The 18,480-nt window shown below is 41.0% G+C and overlaps 1 protein-coding gene across 1 annotated transcript in view; it reads left to right on the top strand.

Annotated features, from left to right (window-relative positions):
- Positions 1-18,480, top strand: part of arhgap10 (Rho GTPase activating protein 10) — a 205,285-nt gene that overhangs the window by 164,486 nt on the left and 22,319 nt on the right. The window contains exon 19 of the mRNA XM_059645226.1: positions 4,162-4,309. Within this exon, the coding sequence (XP_059501209.1) occupies positions 4,162-4,309 (148 nt within the window). The remainder of the gene's footprint in view (positions 1-4,161; positions 4,310-18,480) is intronic.

Consider the following 18,480-nt stretch of genomic DNA (forward strand, 5'->3'; position numbering starts at 1 on the left):
GGTGGAAGATGGTGGATGCTTTATGGCATTTCCTCTGAGGCTCATAATTATTTGTCCTCTGAGGCATTCTCAAAAGGCTGGCAGAGACAGGCCCTGAAGCTGAGGCTGTTTTATTATGTCCTGGTAATCTGGAGGCTGCATAAAAAAATTAAAAAAATTCAGTGTCAAGAGCTGCCATCTTTACCCAAGGTTTTGTCAGTGTTCAATGTTTAGTGAGACAGAGAAGATTGGAGGCTTTTTCACCAGATGGCTGTAGATATCCAGCTCTCCCTTAAGTACACAGATTTTACCCTTGCTATCCTGCCAGCTCAGTGACCTGATCCTCAAGATATTTCCTCCCACTCACACTGCCTCTGCCTGAATTTACATGCTTACCATGCATGCTCTTCTGTTTTGGATGGAGACGATCATTAACAGATATCAGCACGGGTAAATGAGCATGATGCCTGTATTATTGACGGATTTAGATAGAGTCATTAGTCCACAGAGCTCTGATTATCAATATGTATTAATTGCTGGATGAATGTGGTAGAGGGGACGTTAGCTACTAACGGACTCTGAATGCAGATGGGACTGGACAGGCTAGATGTTGGAAGAATGTTTCCGATGTTGGGCAAGTCCAGAACTAGGGGTCACAGTCTAAGAATAAGGGGTAAGCCATTCGAGACTGAGATGAGGAAGGATTTCTTCAATCAGAATTGTGAACATGGGAATTCTATACCACAGAAAACTGTTGGTGCCAGTTAATTAGATATATTCAAGAGGGAGCTGAACGTGCCCCTTGCATCTAAAGGGATCAATGGGTATGGGTCGAAAGCAGGAAAAGGATACTCAATTACATGACCAACCAGGACCGTATTGAACGGCAGTACGGCTTAACGGGCCTAATACCATAGTCCTGCACCTATTTTCTATGAAAGGTCATCAAAGATTTACAGTTGGTGAAAACCAATGAAGCATTATGTGATGTGTGTGCCTGGGATACCTGTGAGGAGTTCAGCCTGAAGCACCTTTTGCGTTTGAGTCCTTTTTGGTGAAAGGTTTCTGATTTGTGCATTGAAGTCAGTGAACTGAAGGTACATTAACTGCTGACTGTTGTAGCTCCTTCTGTATTTTAGATTAATGTGAGGCAGCAGCACACTTTTGCCAATAGTGTTATAGTGGTAGCTACAGTGAATTGACAGACATTGATTGTATATGAGGGAAATGATGGAGATGCATGGGCATTCGGTCTCATGTGTGATTGTCCTTTGCAGTAGCAACCTCACAATGACAGCTCTAACTCAAGGCCATGGAGCATTGAAAAGACAGTGCGCAGCAAATCACTCATCCTCTTTGTGGCACTGGAGTCAAGTTCTCCTGAACCACCCAACATGTACTGATCTCGTCAGCCTTCTCTGGCCTGTCGGGATTTCCTTCTATTGTCATTCCTGGAGAAAAGAACTTCCCTTTTCTACTGGAGAATCTCTTAGAAAACCACCATAGTGGGGTGGATATCTAACAACGATGAGTCAAAATACAGAAGGGAGACGGAGGGCTTGGTGATATGGTGCAATGAAAACAATCTGTCTCTCAGCATTGGCAAAACTTAGCAACTGATCATTGATTTCAGAAAGAAAGGAGGAGAACCGTCCCTATCTACATTAATGGAACTGAGGTTGAAAGAGTGAAGAGATCAAGTTCCTCGGAGTGACAATAACTGACAACCTGTCCTGGACTTCCATGTAAATGTGACAGTCAAGAAGGCACAACAGCACCTTCCTTCCTTTGGCGGCTCAGCAAATTTGGCATGTCCATAAAGTCCCTCACCAACTTCTAGAGATGTGCCACTGAAAGCATACTGTCTAGATATGTAATGGTCTGGTATGGCAATTGCTGTGCCCAGGACTGTAAGAAATCACAGAAGATGGGATGCACGGTCTAGATCATCATGGAAGCCAACCGTCTATCCATGGATTCTGTCTATGTACTCACTGCTGCGGAAAGGCGACCAACATCATCAATGACCATCACAGCCTCCTACAACCTCTTCTATCAGGCAGAGGATGCAGAAGCTCGAACACGCACTAACTGGTTTCGGAACTGCTGCTTTCTAGCCATTATCAGACTGCCAAATGGACTCTAGGCTCAAATGGTGTAACCTGCAATGTAACTTGTGTGCCTCTAAGTTGTTTTGATCTGTGCATCCTTTGCTGTGAGCTGCCTGTACTGCTCGTAAACAAAGCTTTTCACTATATTCTAGAACATGTGATGATAAAATCAATCAATCAATCAGAAGGCATCAGTGAAATGTGATGCTGCCTTTTGCCTTACCTGTGACACCTCCAGCAATGGTTGAGGTGATGGAGTTGAGTGCTGGTCATGATTGCTGAGTGAGATGTTGGCTGGGTCCTGGTGGGGAGTAGAATTTCCTGCCCACCTACCTGATAAAACGTGGTTTTCTGCTGTGCGTGCACGTGTAATAAGATGAGAAAGACATAATTGTGTAAGGAAAGGTGATCTGCCCTTGAGAAAAGGTACACTGCCTGCTTTTACATCCGCTGCCACACTTCATCTCAGACAACAAGATTCTGTCTTCTCTCTACCCTTCATATTTTTGTCTGCATGAGAATTGACTTGCTGTTTGATTATTAATGATGGTTTACTTGCATATCCCAGTTAGACATTTTAATAGAGCCATTACAGTTCAGCGTCCTTTAAGCTTCTTTAGGTGCTAGCTGGTTTAAGCATTTTCAGGAGAGTTGTCTCCAAGGTAATTGATCTGCACAACATATGTGATTGAGAGCTATCACAGAATTGATCTTCACAACAGCAAGTTGTAGTGAATTGTCTGTCTATTTAAATGGCATCTTGTAATGTATAAGCCTCTTGTCAGCTATGTGCAGTAAGTGACATTAATTCCTTTTCATTATCCACTCCAGCTCTTCAGGGAGATATATTAAGAAGGATCTCAGAAACTCAAACATGTACACTGAGTACTTGTATTTAGTGGAAGGTGAATATCATCAGCTCAGCAGCATTGTGATCATCAGTTCCTCATAAGCCTTGTTTGTCTGCATGTTTATGTGACATTGTTTTGAACAGAAAATTGAGACTACAAGAAATGAGACCAGTTGATCACTGTAAAATCATTATATTTTTACTACTTTTGTAGCATTTTTTCAATGATCATGAAGTAAATTTATTGAATCATCATGGCACTTCAGTCAATTCATTATGTTAATCTTTATTCATGTGATGCTCTTAATAGCCTGAGTAACAGTTGACTGGTGTAGCAACATAATTGCAAAGCTCTAAAATGCATAGTAAAGTATCATTCAAATACATAAAGACTCTTAAAGAGTAATAACCTACAGTTTATGTTTTGAAATTAAGCCGCAAAATCTCTGTTCAACCATTGTCTGTTCACATGCTGACCTGTGTAACATCACTTTGTTTATAGATTGCTGTTTTCAAAGTGTATAACTCAGTTCCACTACAGAAACTTTCATAGGCCCTCTGCTGTGTGGGGAGACTACCTGGTGAACTCCAGGCATCCACCTTATAGGTTTAGCAGGAGAAAGTCCTGGTTGAGAACTCTTGTGGCCCACAGAAGTAATGACCACTCGCGTGACCAAACCCTCCCCACCTTGACCAATGACCCTCTGTGAGCCTTGCCATGGCCACCCATGACCCCAAGGCTTGTGTCTAACACTGAATCAGCTGACAATGTGTAATTCCAGCAGTGGCCACCATGCTTAGCCTATGGCGCTCAATTTTAAAGGGACAGAAACTCCAACGATAATTCATTAACTACAAAATAGGCTTGAAAACCAACCAAGACTTCCCAAAAAAAGCTGCTGTGGGTAGACCCTGACTTTCCGAGTCACTACCGGGGCTATTGAATAAACCTTCAACCCCATAAGTATGGAAATTGATATGTTTTGAGTGAAGGTAATGCACGGAGTAATTACCATAATATTACGTAGTATGAATGTAACTTGTTTCTTGGAGATTCATAACATCTTTACACTATCTTGAAATTTGGTGCTTTTGAAAATGTGAAGCAAGTTATTTTTGGCTTAACTTTATCTTATCATCCAGGGACAAGAGTTGATAAAAATGGCTTGATGCTAATTTTGTAGTAGACTTTAAGATAAATCTACTGTTTGTTCATTGCAGATATTCAGGACAGCTCCAGATTCGAGTGCAAGCCAGTCAGACACTACTTCAACACCATCTTCAAATATACTGACCAGGCGGACTTTGCATGGCCCACGCCATTCAAGGCCCATAGCTGTTTACAATTTTTCTGTGGATCTAAGTAAAGGTAATAAAGAAATGTAATTTTCATAGAAACATGCCTTTAAAATTTTAAAATTTTACTCTTGTGCTGTTACATTGATCTATTATCATCTTATTTGTTTGTTAGAGACAGAGAGTTACCAAACTGAACTGGGCTGTTGACTTTCTATCCTTCTCTGCCAGGAACTACCAAGTCTAAAAGAATTTCCCTTTTTATGGTTCATTTGGGTTGAATTCTGTCAATGTATTTGAGTTGTAAAGGCCATTTTTTTTGTATTTTTGATTGTGGGCTGAAATGAGAAAATAACTTTTATAAAGGACTGTAGAAGGGATTTCAACCCTATTTAAAAAACAAATTATCTGATACTAATTGTAAGTGCAGTTTATATCGCTGTTGGTTCAAGCAATAGAGGAAATTACTACTGACAAGCTGGAGCTAAGGAGTGTATACAAAGGGAAATTTGACCGGTTACAAGTAGCTGATTAGTCTAGCAATTGGTGACCTTTTATTGATGTAAAAACTTTTCTGCGTACCAACAGTTACGTGGTTGACTCCATGGTAGCATATCAGCTTGTAGATGTGAATATTTGGGCAGAAAGCTTTGGATCACTGGAAAAGAAGGAGCTGTCCTTCACTCTGCTGTAAATCAATTCAATCCTGAAAAAGCCAGTTTATTTCCCTTATCAGTAGTTGTTAGCTGTGGCTGTTAACCAATAACAGAGACTTCATCAATGTGAACCAGTCACTCAGTACCTTCTGCAGCAAGTACAAGTACACAGAGAAGGAAGATTAAGGAGCGGCAAATCCTGCCAAGCCAAAAGAATCATTTTAACAAACTCTGTGGATAGGAATCTTTGACTGCCTTCTCAGTCTTCTCCTCCATCTGTGACACGTGTATTTATTTCCTCTGTATGTTTGTGTAGGCGGAATTTTAGAGTAGGCTTGGTTAGTATTTTAACTAGTAGAGCGATATGTCGATGGTTCATAATTATTTATCTGTAGCTAGAATACATTTATTTGTAGTAAAATGTAACCATTGTTAAGTATAGAAACTTAGACCTGGGTTGACAGAAAACATGGACCAAACAAAAAACTTGAACTTGGATAGCCAGAGACTTTTCCCCAGGGCAGGATTGACTGCCACGAGGGGTCATAGTTTTAAGGTGTTAGGAGCAAAGTATAGAGGAGACATCAGAGGGAGGTTCTTCACCCAGAGAGTTGTGAGCGCATGGAATAGTTTGCCAGTGGTAGTCATGGAAGCGGAGTCATTAGTGACATTTAAGTGACTGCTGGACATGCACATGGACAGCAGTGAATTGAGGGGAATGTAGGTTAGGTTATTTTATGTTTGGATTAGGATTCTTCCATGGCACAACATCGTGGGCCGAAGGCCTGTACTGTGCTGTATTTTTCTATGTTCTATGACTTTAGAAATAGCAGAATTTGATTTTCAGCATGCTAGACCAAGGAGGCATGACAGAGGAAATGAATTAAGACTATCCCAACTCATTAGAGCCAATTTATAGAGGCTGTAAAAAGAAAGTCATTTCATCACGTCAGTCTGGATTAAGTTCAGTCTAACTCTTGGATCATGGCCACCAACTAAAATGAATCGTGCGCTAACCTGCTGACCCATGTTATCCCTTGCAAATGTGCAATGTTTCCTTTTTAAAAAAAAAATCCTCAAATGGTTTTGAAACAGAATTTTTTTAATGTCGATGCCAAGTTTCAATCCAGTTAGTTCCTTTTGAGGTTGTGATTTGAAAAAATTCTTCAGGCTTTCACACATCTAACTACACTTAATAAAATCTGTCATCATTTGCGCTTTGAGATTGAAATTTGCTTGTAATTCATTGACATATTATGGACTTGAGTAGTTAGAACAGATGTCTAGAAAAGAAAATAAACCTAACCATATCCATGCTTGTTGATAATTTTGACCCCATCTGTTGACCTTATTTATTTGAACATTAAAAGGGCCAAAGCCTTGTCAGTGAATAGGGTAACAAATTGTAAATGTTAATAAGACAATGCATCCTGATGGCAGACTGCAAAATTATCAGTCTAAATACTGTTTTAATAGTTTTATTTTGATATTTTTATGGAACTTTTCCCATGAGGAATTGGGTGAGCTGAGAGGACATTTTTTGTAGTGAATTGCTGAAATTCCAGCCTCTGACTGAATTTATTCCTCTGTTCTTGCAACACCCATCCAACTTCACAAGCCTGAATAAGATTCCTAATTTACAGTCAGCCCCTTTAGCATACAGCCATGACTTCCAACAACTTGATTGACTTCGCCCAAACGAGAACCGTAATGAATGGCACAGAGAGGAAACTTTAATCTCATCAGTTTGGGCTGCATTTGAATCCAAGCTCCAGTAGTGACGGACATAGGTTTTGTCCTGCATAGGACTGAAGAATCTGTGGACGGCAGCACTCTGCCACTGCCCCAGTCTATCACAATCTCTTTTTCTTCAGCCCAAGTCACATTTTTCTATTCCAGTTCCTTCTTTAAATGTAACTTTCCAACTCTTCATTGACTGGCCTCATCCTCATTTTCCATCTATTGGTGTTTATTCTACTATCATTCTGGTGGGGTTTATGCCAGGAGGTGAAATCTGTATTCTGCCAGTATCTGTCAACATGGTGACCTGTGTAGTATCTCTTTGTTGAAAGTTTACTTTGTTTGCAAAATGTGCCACTCAGTTCCACTGTAGTCTGTTACTGAACAGGTTTCAGAGATCAGATTTTTAATATTTCAAGATCAGTAACTACAAAATGTAACGACAGCAAAAGACCATTGAGGTACCTACCTTTCTCTTATAATTTTCCTTTTATCATTTCCTTTAAATCTTAACAAAAAAACTTCTGAGCTTTCATTTAAACAAGCAAAGTTTTCATCTGTTGAATGTTTCAGAGTCAGCATATAGTATTGCGCCACAATGTAAATGACCTTCGACGTATGAAATTAAAAAGTTTTGAATTTATAAAGCACCTTCTAATGTGTTCATGAGGTTCTAAAATATTTCACAGTCGGTTGAATGTTTTTGAATTGCAATTACTCGTTTATGCCAGAAAATGATGCATCCAGCTTGTACATGATAAAATCCCACAATCAACAATGAGATAAATGATCAATTAACCTGTTTACTTGGTAGATTAGTTTTAGCTAGGATACCAAGCAAATTACCAGACACTTCTTCATTCATTTGAACAGTTAGATGGCCTTTTAGTCGAACATCTTAGACAGTTCAGCTGTCCCTCAGTACTGAGCTAAAGTTTCAGTGTAGGTTATGTGTTGAAATCCCAGCCTGCTAACTGTAAATTTAAAAGGTGCTATCACTGAGCTAAGACTGAAACTAAGCGATGACTCAGATTATCTTAAATTTCCATTGTGACATTTGCTTTTCTCAATTCAGCACAATAATGGGACGTTCCCTGTTCTTTTCTCCCTTCAAATGATTTGATTTCTATTGCATTCGAGGTAGCAATGTTGTACTGACATTCATTTTATAAAAGATAAGTTACATTAATTCTAGCTCTTACCTTAGTCATCATTTCAGCAGTTTCCTTTGCCTTAAGCATTCCCAATGAGAATTATTTCAGGCATGGGTCTCCTGCTTCAGTAAGCCTCATACTTAATTGATATTTGGTATAAATAATCATTCTTATGATTGACGAACAAAGTGAAAAAGTCTTATTGTTTGGCATTCTGTTTGTTAATCACAAATCAGCTTGGATAATTGGTGTTACCCATGATTCAGATGGTACAAACTCCACTCCAGAACTTGATCACGTAATTTAGATTGACAATTAAGTGTAGTGCTGGAAGAACACAAATTTGTTATCAATACTATTTGCAGATGACATCTTAAACTATGGTGTTGACTATTTGTTCAGATGGATGTAAAGATTTCATCATAAAACTCCTCGGGATCCATATTTATATGTCAAGTAACATTATCAAAATAAGTTACAGAATGATAAGTTATCTCATTGCTGTCCAAGAGATCATACTTTCTATATAAGTTGTTTGAAACATTTGCCTACATACCACTAGTCATGAACAACAATCACATAATTAACTTTGAGACATCCTAAGAATATACACAATTCGATGTAAATTCTTTTATTTGTATGTATCCTTTCTGTAATAACTTGCATGCAGAGAAAATTTCTAAAACATTTATTAATCAATTCAAATAAGTACAGCATTACTGTGTCGAATATTTGGGTGGCAAACTCTAACAATAAAGTTGTGAAAATTCAAGCAAGGTGCTGTGATGGATTTTAGAAAAAGAAAATTAATCCAGTAGGCCATTGGTATTGCTACAAGGATAGATTATGTAAGAGATAGGAAATAACATAATAATGCAGGCTCATATTATTGACTTTGCTTGGTCGTAAACATGACACAAGCATAAAAAAGGCAACAAATAATACAATAGGGAAAAATGAAGGACTTGATTTTGTATGACTAACTGATGTCTTTATAAATGCTTTGCAATCACTGAAGTATTTGTGTCACATAGTCACCGTTGTAAGAAAAGTAACAAATTAATCACAGGAACATAGTCCATATTAATACGCATGAGAAAGATTGTGTCAAATTCGTAATGTGGAGTACTTAACACTGTAATTGAGCGTTTTTGGCATCCTGGTGTGCAAGGTAATGATTCAAAAATAATTCCAATGTGTGCTACATTGCAGTAGTTTTCCACAGTTCAGAGAAACCTGTTTGGCATGACCTAAAACTTACCAAACAGTGACAGACTAATTAATTTTTAAGAAATAAATTTGATGCTTGGCTGACTGACATTTTTCATTTTGATGAGGCAGAGATGTTTATCAAAGGCGCCGCCAATAAGGCAACATATTATGATCTTTGAATGATCAACTAAGTCCTCAAGGAGGATGCATCTTAACTTTAATTTGGAGCTGTCTCTGTTGATATTAATTTAGAAGAATGAAATTGATCTATTTTATATTCTCAGGAAGTCTTAAATAGCAATTCAATTCTGAATTACTCTTGAATTGCAGTTACTCTATTTTATCAATCATTTTTCAGGATATGAAAATTACTAACAGGGTCAAACTCTCAGCCTATTCCTCTTTGGTGGTGGTTCCCACTTCAGTCTTGTGACTTTTGTTATAGTTAGGTGCAACAAAATTGCTTGTTAAGCTATTCAAGAGATAGTAAAGAGTCAATCACATCAATGTGGGATTTGATTCACGTATATAGGCCTGTCCCAATGGAAGTGGAAAGTTTTCATCCTTAGAGGGCACTAATAAACGAGTTGTGTTTTTAGAAGAGTTTCAGGGTCACGTTTTTAGAGAATTTGAAACTATTTAATTGCCACAGTGAGAGTTGATTTTGATTCTGTGGATTAATAGCTCAGACCTCTGGTTCCTAGTGCAGTAACATAACCACAGTGCCCAATTTTATGATAAAACATTGTAGCCAATTTACCACAGCGAGGCCTGGTAAACAACTGACCCCATAATTTGGCCTTTTGTCACAGGTTTTGCCTGTCTCTTTGGGCTTTGTTGGATGTGACAGATTGAAGATCTGTGTTCAGGACACTGCAGTGTGTGTCTGAGGAGTAGGGTTCCAACAGCAGCATCAGAATCATGGGGAACAACATTGACACTGGATGCTCATTCACACATGGGAATCCTTTATGTCTTGTTGAGCAGGATTATGGAACTTTGGTATATCGTTTTAAGCAAAGATACCAGCCAAAGCAAGGCATCAATCCCTCCATACCTCCTAAGTTAGTAGATTTGGAAGCAAAAGACTGATCGACAGTGGACTGTTTTATAAGCAAGCTAAAATGTTTGGATTAATTTGAAGATTGTTGAGTAAATAGAACGCTTAAAAAGTTTGGAACTCCAGTAGTGCTATAAAGCAGCCATCAGCAAGGGGGTGATACATGAAACTCTCAAAAGCTACATGTTTTAAACTAGTACTTAATTGTGGGGCATATCCTCTCGTGTTAACGTAACCATTTAAAAATATTGCACATAATGCTTATCCGTGCTCTCACTTCCATGCTTTTCACAGGTGCACGTTAAAACAATGATTATACATAAAGCTTAAAACCAAATGTTTTTGATAGAACTTTTCAAAATACAGTGCAAATCTCTTAATGGGAACAGCCTAATTATGAACAAAGTGTACCTTTTCAAATCTCATCTCTATTCAATAAATTTTCTCTAGGAAATGAATGGTGTAGTAATTGTTCTCTCTGAATTAATTAGCATCGTACCCATTAATTGATCATGTGCCGATTATCCCTGTGAGCATAATAAATCGTGTGGCTCTTCTGAGAGAGAGCTCAGATAGTTAAAGCGATCAGTAGCTGAGTCATGCCTGTTACAGGATCCCAGGAGGGCTCTAGTTCTGCCAAAGTAGTGTCCTGTGGATGAGAAGGTCTGGGGTGAAGTTCTCCCTTCCCCAGAGCTTTGTCATGACATGTCAAAAAGATTGAGTGGTAGACACCTACAGCAGAGGGAAAGACCCTTCGGCCCACCATGGTGTGCCAGTCAAAAACAGCAACATAACTACTCTAATCCCTTTGTCGAACAGTTGGCCCATTGCTGTGTATGCTTTAGCATCACAAAAGCACATCTAAATACTTAAACATTAAGAGGGTTTCTGCCTCTATCAGCATCGCAGACAGTGAATTGCAGATTCCTACCACCCTCTGGGTGAAGGAGGTTTCCTTGCATCTCCTCTAAATGTTCTGCCTCTTACCTTTAAATCTATGCTCCTGGTGATTGATCCTTCTATCAAGGGACAAAATTTCTTTCAGCCAACTCTACCTATGTCACTCATTTTATATATCTTAACTATGTCCCCTCTCATTCTCCTGTACTGTAAACAAAATAACCCTGGCCTATCCAATCAGTCTTCATGATTGAAACTCTCCAACCCAAGCAGCATCCTGGTAAATCTCCTTTGCACCTTCTCCAGTGTTGTCACAATCCTCCTACAGACTGGATACTTCAACTGTGAACTAAGCTTTAGCAGTGGCCTAACCAATGTTTTATGCTGTTCCAGCATAACCTCCTTGCTCTTGATTGAAAATAACTACAAAATCCCAGGTTTATTGTCTAGTCTTTTTTGTTTGTTGTTTATAACCAGAGTAGCAGAAGAAATAAGACGTGGAATATTGAGGGTGTAGACTTGCTCGTCGAGCTGGTTTATATGATTGCAGACATAACATCATCAGTGCACCTCTGGTGAAGCAATAGTGTTCTGTCCCGCTTGTTACTTATATGCCTCAGTTTGTTGGGATGGTTGGTACGACTTCTTGTTCTGTTTCTCAGTGGTGTGTACAATGGTTCCAGTTCAGTGTCTTTTGTTGATGAAGTTCCAGTTGGAATGCCAGGCCTTCAGGAATTCCCTGGCATGTCTCTATTTGGCTTGTGCCATTGCGGATGTGTTGTCTCAGTCAAATTAGTGTCCTTCTTTGCCTGTGTGTATTGAGACCAGTGAGAATTGGTTGTGTCTGTTGGTGGCTAGTTGGTGTTACTGTATCCTTATTGTCAGTTTTCTTCCTGTTTGGCTTTAGTCATGCTTCTCACAGTCCTTGCGTGATATTTTGTATATTACATTTGTTCTGTTGATTGTGAGTATGGGATTTTTTATGTTAGTCAGTAGCTGTCGCAGAGTGGTTGTTGGTTGTGGGCTACCCTGATACCAAGGGGTCTGAGTAGTTGTGTGGTCATCTCTGATGTAAGGTAAGGTGAATTGTGTTCTGTTTTCTTGTCTGTCACAGAGGTAATGACAGACTGTGTGCTTTTTGGATGTCCATTCTTTTTAAAAACTCTGTGTAAGTTCTCCTGTTCCGGGTTGCTGCAGTGTTGGTGTGTTCAGGGTCTTTTGAATAACATCCCAATGCAGCTCTATTTATGGGTGTTAGGGTGGTTGCTGGTGTAATTAAGTATCTGGTCCATATGGATGGTCTTTCTATATACGTTAGTCTGGAGTTCCCTTATGTTCTTATGATCTACCATTATGTCTGAAGGGTAGTCCGTTATTGTTATCATTTCCTTTCGTGAATTTTATTCTGTTGAGGATGTTGTTTGTATGTCGGTGGGTTTCTTCTAGTCTTCTGTGTTTGATAATCACAAAGGTATCATCTCCATAGTGGACCCAGAGTTTGGGCTGTACAGTGGGGAGTGCTGCCTATTCTAACCTTTGCATTTCTGCCTATGCGATCAGTCCTGATAGTGGGGATCACATTGGGGTTCCATTGATTTGCTTGAATGTATGGCCATTGAAGGTGAACTAGGTTATGAGGCACGGATCCAGCAGTTTCAGGGTGTCTGCTGTCCTTGTTGATGCTGTTGGTCTCGTGAAATGTCCGCCTTCCCGATTCGTCCAGCAGTGTGGCAATTGTCTGTGGCTAGGTTGATGTTTATGGATGTAAATAGTAATGTTATGTTGATCATTATCAAGTCCTCTTCTCTTCGGGTGTCCTTGATAATATTGAGGAATTTTTGGGAGGAGTGGATGGATTGGGTAGTGGTGTCAGCTAAGTATTTCAATTTTTGTTGTAGTTCTTTGGCCAGTCTATATGTTGGTTTGCATTGTAGTGAGACAATGGGGCTTGTGTTCCTTAGAGAGTCCATAGAAGTGGGGTGTATTGGATAACCTCTGGCTTCATTTTTTGGTAGCCAGTCTTGCTGATATTTCCTAAATTGTGTAATTTCTTCAGGGTCATTGTAATCCGCTTCTCTGTGGTATTGGCCTATCACCATCTGTTGGTAGGTGTCAGTATGTGCTAGTAGTAAGTTAGCTTTCTCGATGCACTGGACTCTATTAAGGAGTACTGTCATGCGTCCTTCGTCTGCTGGTAAGGCTATGATGTTTCTGTCTTTCTTGAGTATTTCCAGGGCTTTCTTCTCTTCTGTGTTAAATGTGTTCCGCTTACTGTTTCTGCTCAGTGTTGGGACTGCTGTCTGTCTGATGGTCTGTTGTATTTCCTCTGTGAGTCCGTTGCTCTTTAGTGTTGATTCCAGTACAGCCAGGAAGTCAGTTTATTTTGATGTCTCTGTAGTTGTAATTCAGTCCACATACTAGGACGGTCTTCTCAGTGTCTGTAAGTGGTCAGTCTGAGATGTTTTTGATCCATGTTTCTGTATTGTCTGTGACGATGTTGTGGGTGAGTTTGGATGGTTCTTGTAGGGCTATTCTTTTCTTTGTTCTGGTCTTTTGCTGTTGTATGGTGATGGCTTGTTCCAGTGTGGTTGTCCATTCTTGGTCAGTTGCATTGGAGTACAATGTATTGTGGCACACAGTTTCCCACTCATCCATGTGGAGGCAGTATGTGGGCATCATTGATCGTAAGCCTTATCATTTTGTGACCATTCTATGTAGCTGTTTGCCGTGCCTGTGGATTATTCATTGGTGGTTTATATTTTACACTTTTTGTGGCTAGAATGGACAGTGCTTCCCACTATACAACCCAAACTCTGGGTCCGCTTTGTAGATGACACCTTCGTGATTATCAAACGCACAAGACTAGAAAAGACCCACCAGCACAGAAACACCATCCTTAATGGAATAAAATTCACGAAAGAAGATAACAATATCCGACTGCCCTTCCTAGACATAATGGTGGAACTTAAGAATAACGGGGAACTCCAGACCAGTGTACGCAGAAAAACCACCCATACGGACCACTTACTTAATTACACCAGTACCCACTCCAACACCCATAAATGGTGCTGCGTCAGAACATTATTCAAACGGGCAACAACACACTGCCGCAACCTGGAATGATGCAAAACCGAACAGGAACACTTACATGGAGTATTTAAAAGGAATGAATACCCAAAAAGCACAATCGCCATTACCTCAGTGATAGACCACAACAAGAAGACACAACACAGCCAGACACTCTAGTCACCCTACCAAACATCAGAGACGTTATCAGAGATGACCACAAGACTATTCAGACCCCTAGGTATCAGGATGACCCACAAACCAACCTCTAGCATGCAACAGCTACGGACGAACATACAGGATCCTGTACACACAACCTATAAAACCAACGTAATATACAAAATACCATGCAAGGGCTGAGAGAAACATTACAACAGCCAAACTGGAAGAAAACTGACAGTAAGGATACACGAACACTAAACAGCCACCAAGAGACATGACCAATTCTCAGTGGCCTCAATACACACAGACAAAGGACACTAATTTGACTGGGACAGCACATCCATAATAGCTCAAGCCAAACAGACATGCCAGGGAATTCCTGGAGGGCTGGTATTTCAACCGGAACTCCATCGCCAAACACATTTAACTGGACCCGATATACAAACCACTGAAGAACAGAACCAAAGGTAATACCAACCTCCACAGCGAACTGAGGCATATAAATAACAATTGGGACAGAACACCAAAGCTTTACCGGAGGGACACTGACTATGTTACATAGCAAGGCGATGAAACATCTGCAATCAAACACATGGGCTGAGCGAGCAAGTCTACAACCTCATCCACAACCTGAGCTACAAATCTTCCCAAAAACTTTAAACGTGAAACATTAGTGTGAAAGCAGGCCATTCAGCACAGTTGGTCCACACTGACTGTCCAAAGAGCATCCTGCCCAGTCCCAAGTATGTGCAAGGATTGATACTCCAAACATTAAATTCCAACATATTAAAATGTGAGGCTGGATGAACACAGCAGGCCAAGCAGCATCTCAGGAGCACAAAAGCTGATGTTTCGGGCCTAGACCCTTCATCAGAGAGGGGGATGGGGGGAGGGAACTGGAATAAATAGGGAGAGAGGGGGAGGCGGACCGAAGATGGAGAGTAAAGAAGATAGGTGGAGAGAGTGTAGGTGGGGAGATAGGGAGGGGATAGGTCAGTCCAGGGAAGACGGACAGGTCAAGGAGGTGGGATGAGGTTAGTAGGTAGCTGGGGGTGCGGCTTGGGGTGGGAGGAAGGGATGGGTGAGAGGAAGAACCGGTTAGGGAGGCAGAGACAGGTTGGACTGGTTTTGGGATGCAGTGGGTGGGGGGGGGGAAAGAGCTGGGCTGGTTGTGTGGTGCAGTGGGGGGAGGGGATGAACTGGGCTGGTTTAGGGATGCAGTAGGGGAAGGGGAGATTTTGAAACTGGTGAAGTCCACATTGATACCATATGGCTGCAGGGTTCCCAGGCGGAATATGAGTTGCTGTTCCTGCAACCTTCGGGTGGCATCATTGTGGCAGTGCAGGAGGCCCATGATGGACATGTCATCAAGAGAATGGGAGGGGGAGTGGAAATGGTTTGCGACTGGGAGGTGCAGTTGTTTGTTGCGAACTGAGCGGAGATGTTCTGCAAAGCGGTCCCCAAGCCTCCGCTTGGTTTCCCCAATGTAGAGGAAGCCGCACCGGGTACAGTGGATGCAGTATACCACATTGGCAGATGTGCAGGTGAACCTCTGCTTAATGTGGAATGTCATCTTGGGGCCTGGGATGGGGGTGAGGGAGAAGGTGTGGGGACAAGTGTAGCATTTCCTGCGGTTACAGGGGAAGGTGCCGGGTGTGGTGGGGTTGGAGGGCAGTGTGGAGCGAACAAGGGAGTCACGGAGAGAGTGGTCTCTCCGGAAAGCAGACAGGGGAGGGGATGGAAAAATGTCTTGGGTGGTGGGGTCGGATTGTAAATGGCGGAAGTGTCGGAGGATAATGTGTTGTATCCGGAGGTTGGTAGGGTGGTGTGTGAGAACGAGGGGGATCCTCTTGACATTCCACATTAAGCAGAGGTTAAAGCATGTCCGCCAACATTTGAAAATGATGAAATGAATTAATATTCCAGGTGTTAAGCTCTAGCTTGAACTGAAAGGTGACTAAATCCTCTTATGTTACCATTGAAATTGTTGAGGGAGAGTGCAGAGGGATAAAGAAGCTGTCTTCTGCAGGCAGTTAATGGGTTTAACAGTCCCTTAAACAGATTATATTTCAGATATTGAAGTGTTTCCTATCAGTCCAGATGGCATTGACATGGAGTTATTGTGCTCGTAATGTGCTGCGGAGAAGTAGAGTACCATAATACTTATCTTATGATATTGTCAATCGGGTTAAAGTATTACATCCTTGTACACTGTATATATTAGTTTTTGACTTTTTTTTTGATTTTATGAAGACCGCCAGGGTTCAGAACTAACCAAAAACAGAAATACTGGTGACACACAGTGGGTCAAGCAGCATCTGTGGAGAGAAAAATAGAATGAACATTTCGAAACCCTTAGTCACAATTGAAAATAGCCGAGAAAGAGTGGTATTTATGCTGATGACGGTGTTAGGAAGTGAATAGAATATATGGAGACCTGGCCCAGAGAGAGAGAGAGAGAGAGAGAGAGAGAGAGAGAGAGAACCAAAGAGAGCTGCTAAGCCATGAGACAAATAAATGCTAGTTAGGGTGCCTTCAAGAAGTCTGAATAGTTGAAAGTGGGTTGGCTGTGCAGGGAGCAACTTGTACAGCTCAGGACCTAGGAGTATGTGGGGAGCGTAACTGATACGGATATAGATGTTCATATTTTGCAGTTGTTAAGTTCAGTATTGAGTCTTGAAGGCTGTACGGTCCCCAAGTGGAAGATAAGGTGGTGTTCCTCCATCTTGTGTCAAACCTTGCTGGAGCATTAAAGCAGATCTAAGACAGAAGTGCTGGTGAGGGAGCGTGGTGATGTGTTGGAATGGCAAGCAACTCAAAGCTCCGGAGCACTCTTATGGACCAAGCGTAGGAGTTCAACAAAGTGATCAACCCCAGTTCTGTCTCCCCAGTATACAGAAGACCACGTTGTAAATAGCCAGTATGGATAGTCTAGATTGAATGAAGTGCAGGTAAATCATGGCTTTGCTTGGATGGTCTGTCTGGTGTTGGGTAGTGAGGGGGGAGGAGGCAAATATACATGTGTCACACCTTCTGCGATTGCATGGGTGGGTGCCATGAGGTGATATGAAGAATGGACCAAGGTGTCCAAGGAGGAACAATACCAGCAGAATGCTGAACAGGGAGTATCCATGGTTCTTTTGTGTTTATTTTAGGAATTTAATTACTCACTCTTGCAAATTCCCTTGGTGTCTCCTTAACGATGACCTTGTCTTGTTCTGCGTAATATAATTGGTAGGCATGTACAGGCTGTTGATTTGAGCACAACTAGAGGACTAAATAAATTTTGGATGCTTGATTTGACTGATAGCTGAAATGATGGGATTACCTCACGAGGAAAGGTTGTACAGGCGGGGCCCATATCCATTGGAGTTCAGAAGAATGTGAGGTTATTTTTTTTTTGAAGTATCAAGTTTCTTCAGGATCTTGTGTAAGGTAGATGCTGAAAGAATGTTTTCCATTGTGGGAAAGACAAGAACTAGGAACATAATTCAAAAGTAAAGGCTGTCACGTTTTAATAGTGATGAGGAGAAATTTGTTTACAAGTTTTGCAGCTTTCAGACTCCATTTCCCAGAGAGTGGTGGAGGCAGATTAATTGAATATTCTCTAGGCAAGTCAATTCTTGGTCAACAAGTGAGTCCAGGGTTGTCAGAATTGGTGCAAAGATGGAGTTGAGACCACAATCAGATAAGCCATGGTCTTATTAAATGGTGGAACAAACTAAGAAGGATAAATGATACTTCAGTTGAAGGATCCAAAATGTTAACTCTGGTTTCACTGCACAGATGCTGCCAAACCTGCTTGGTTTTTTCAACAATTTCTGGTTTTGATTTAGAGGGCTAAATGGTCTACTGCTCCTAATTCATGTGTTGGTATGCTACTCCAATGACAACAGCATGTCTGATGAAATGCTACTGGTCTTCAGTGGGAGAAACTACAGATGAATTTTCAGGTCACTGAGCAATTCTATGCTGAGCAGACCGAATTTCTAACAGCACCACTTTGGCTCGGCTAGCAGCAGTCTGGACTGAGAGATGACATGATGATTACTGGCAGATTGGCTGTAAATCTGAGAAAGGACAGCAGGTTTCTGTTCCATGGCATCAATGTCACTCCCTTGGGATGGCGTCTCAGTAACCCAGGTACTGTACTGAAGGACAAATTGATGAAACTGTTGAAAGAATCTGCCAGCTCCTTTGTGGACGGAGGTATGCAACCATGATGACAGCAAGAATGGACACATGACTTTTGAGTCATCAGGTGACTCATGTTTATTGCAGTTGGAATATCTGG

This window comes from Stegostoma tigrinum, chromosome 1, assembly GCF_030684315.1.
Source record: "Stegostoma tigrinum isolate sSteTig4 chromosome 1, sSteTig4.hap1, whole genome shotgun sequence".
NCBI lineage: Eukaryota > Metazoa > Chordata > Chondrichthyes > Orectolobiformes > Stegostomatidae > Stegostoma > Stegostoma tigrinum.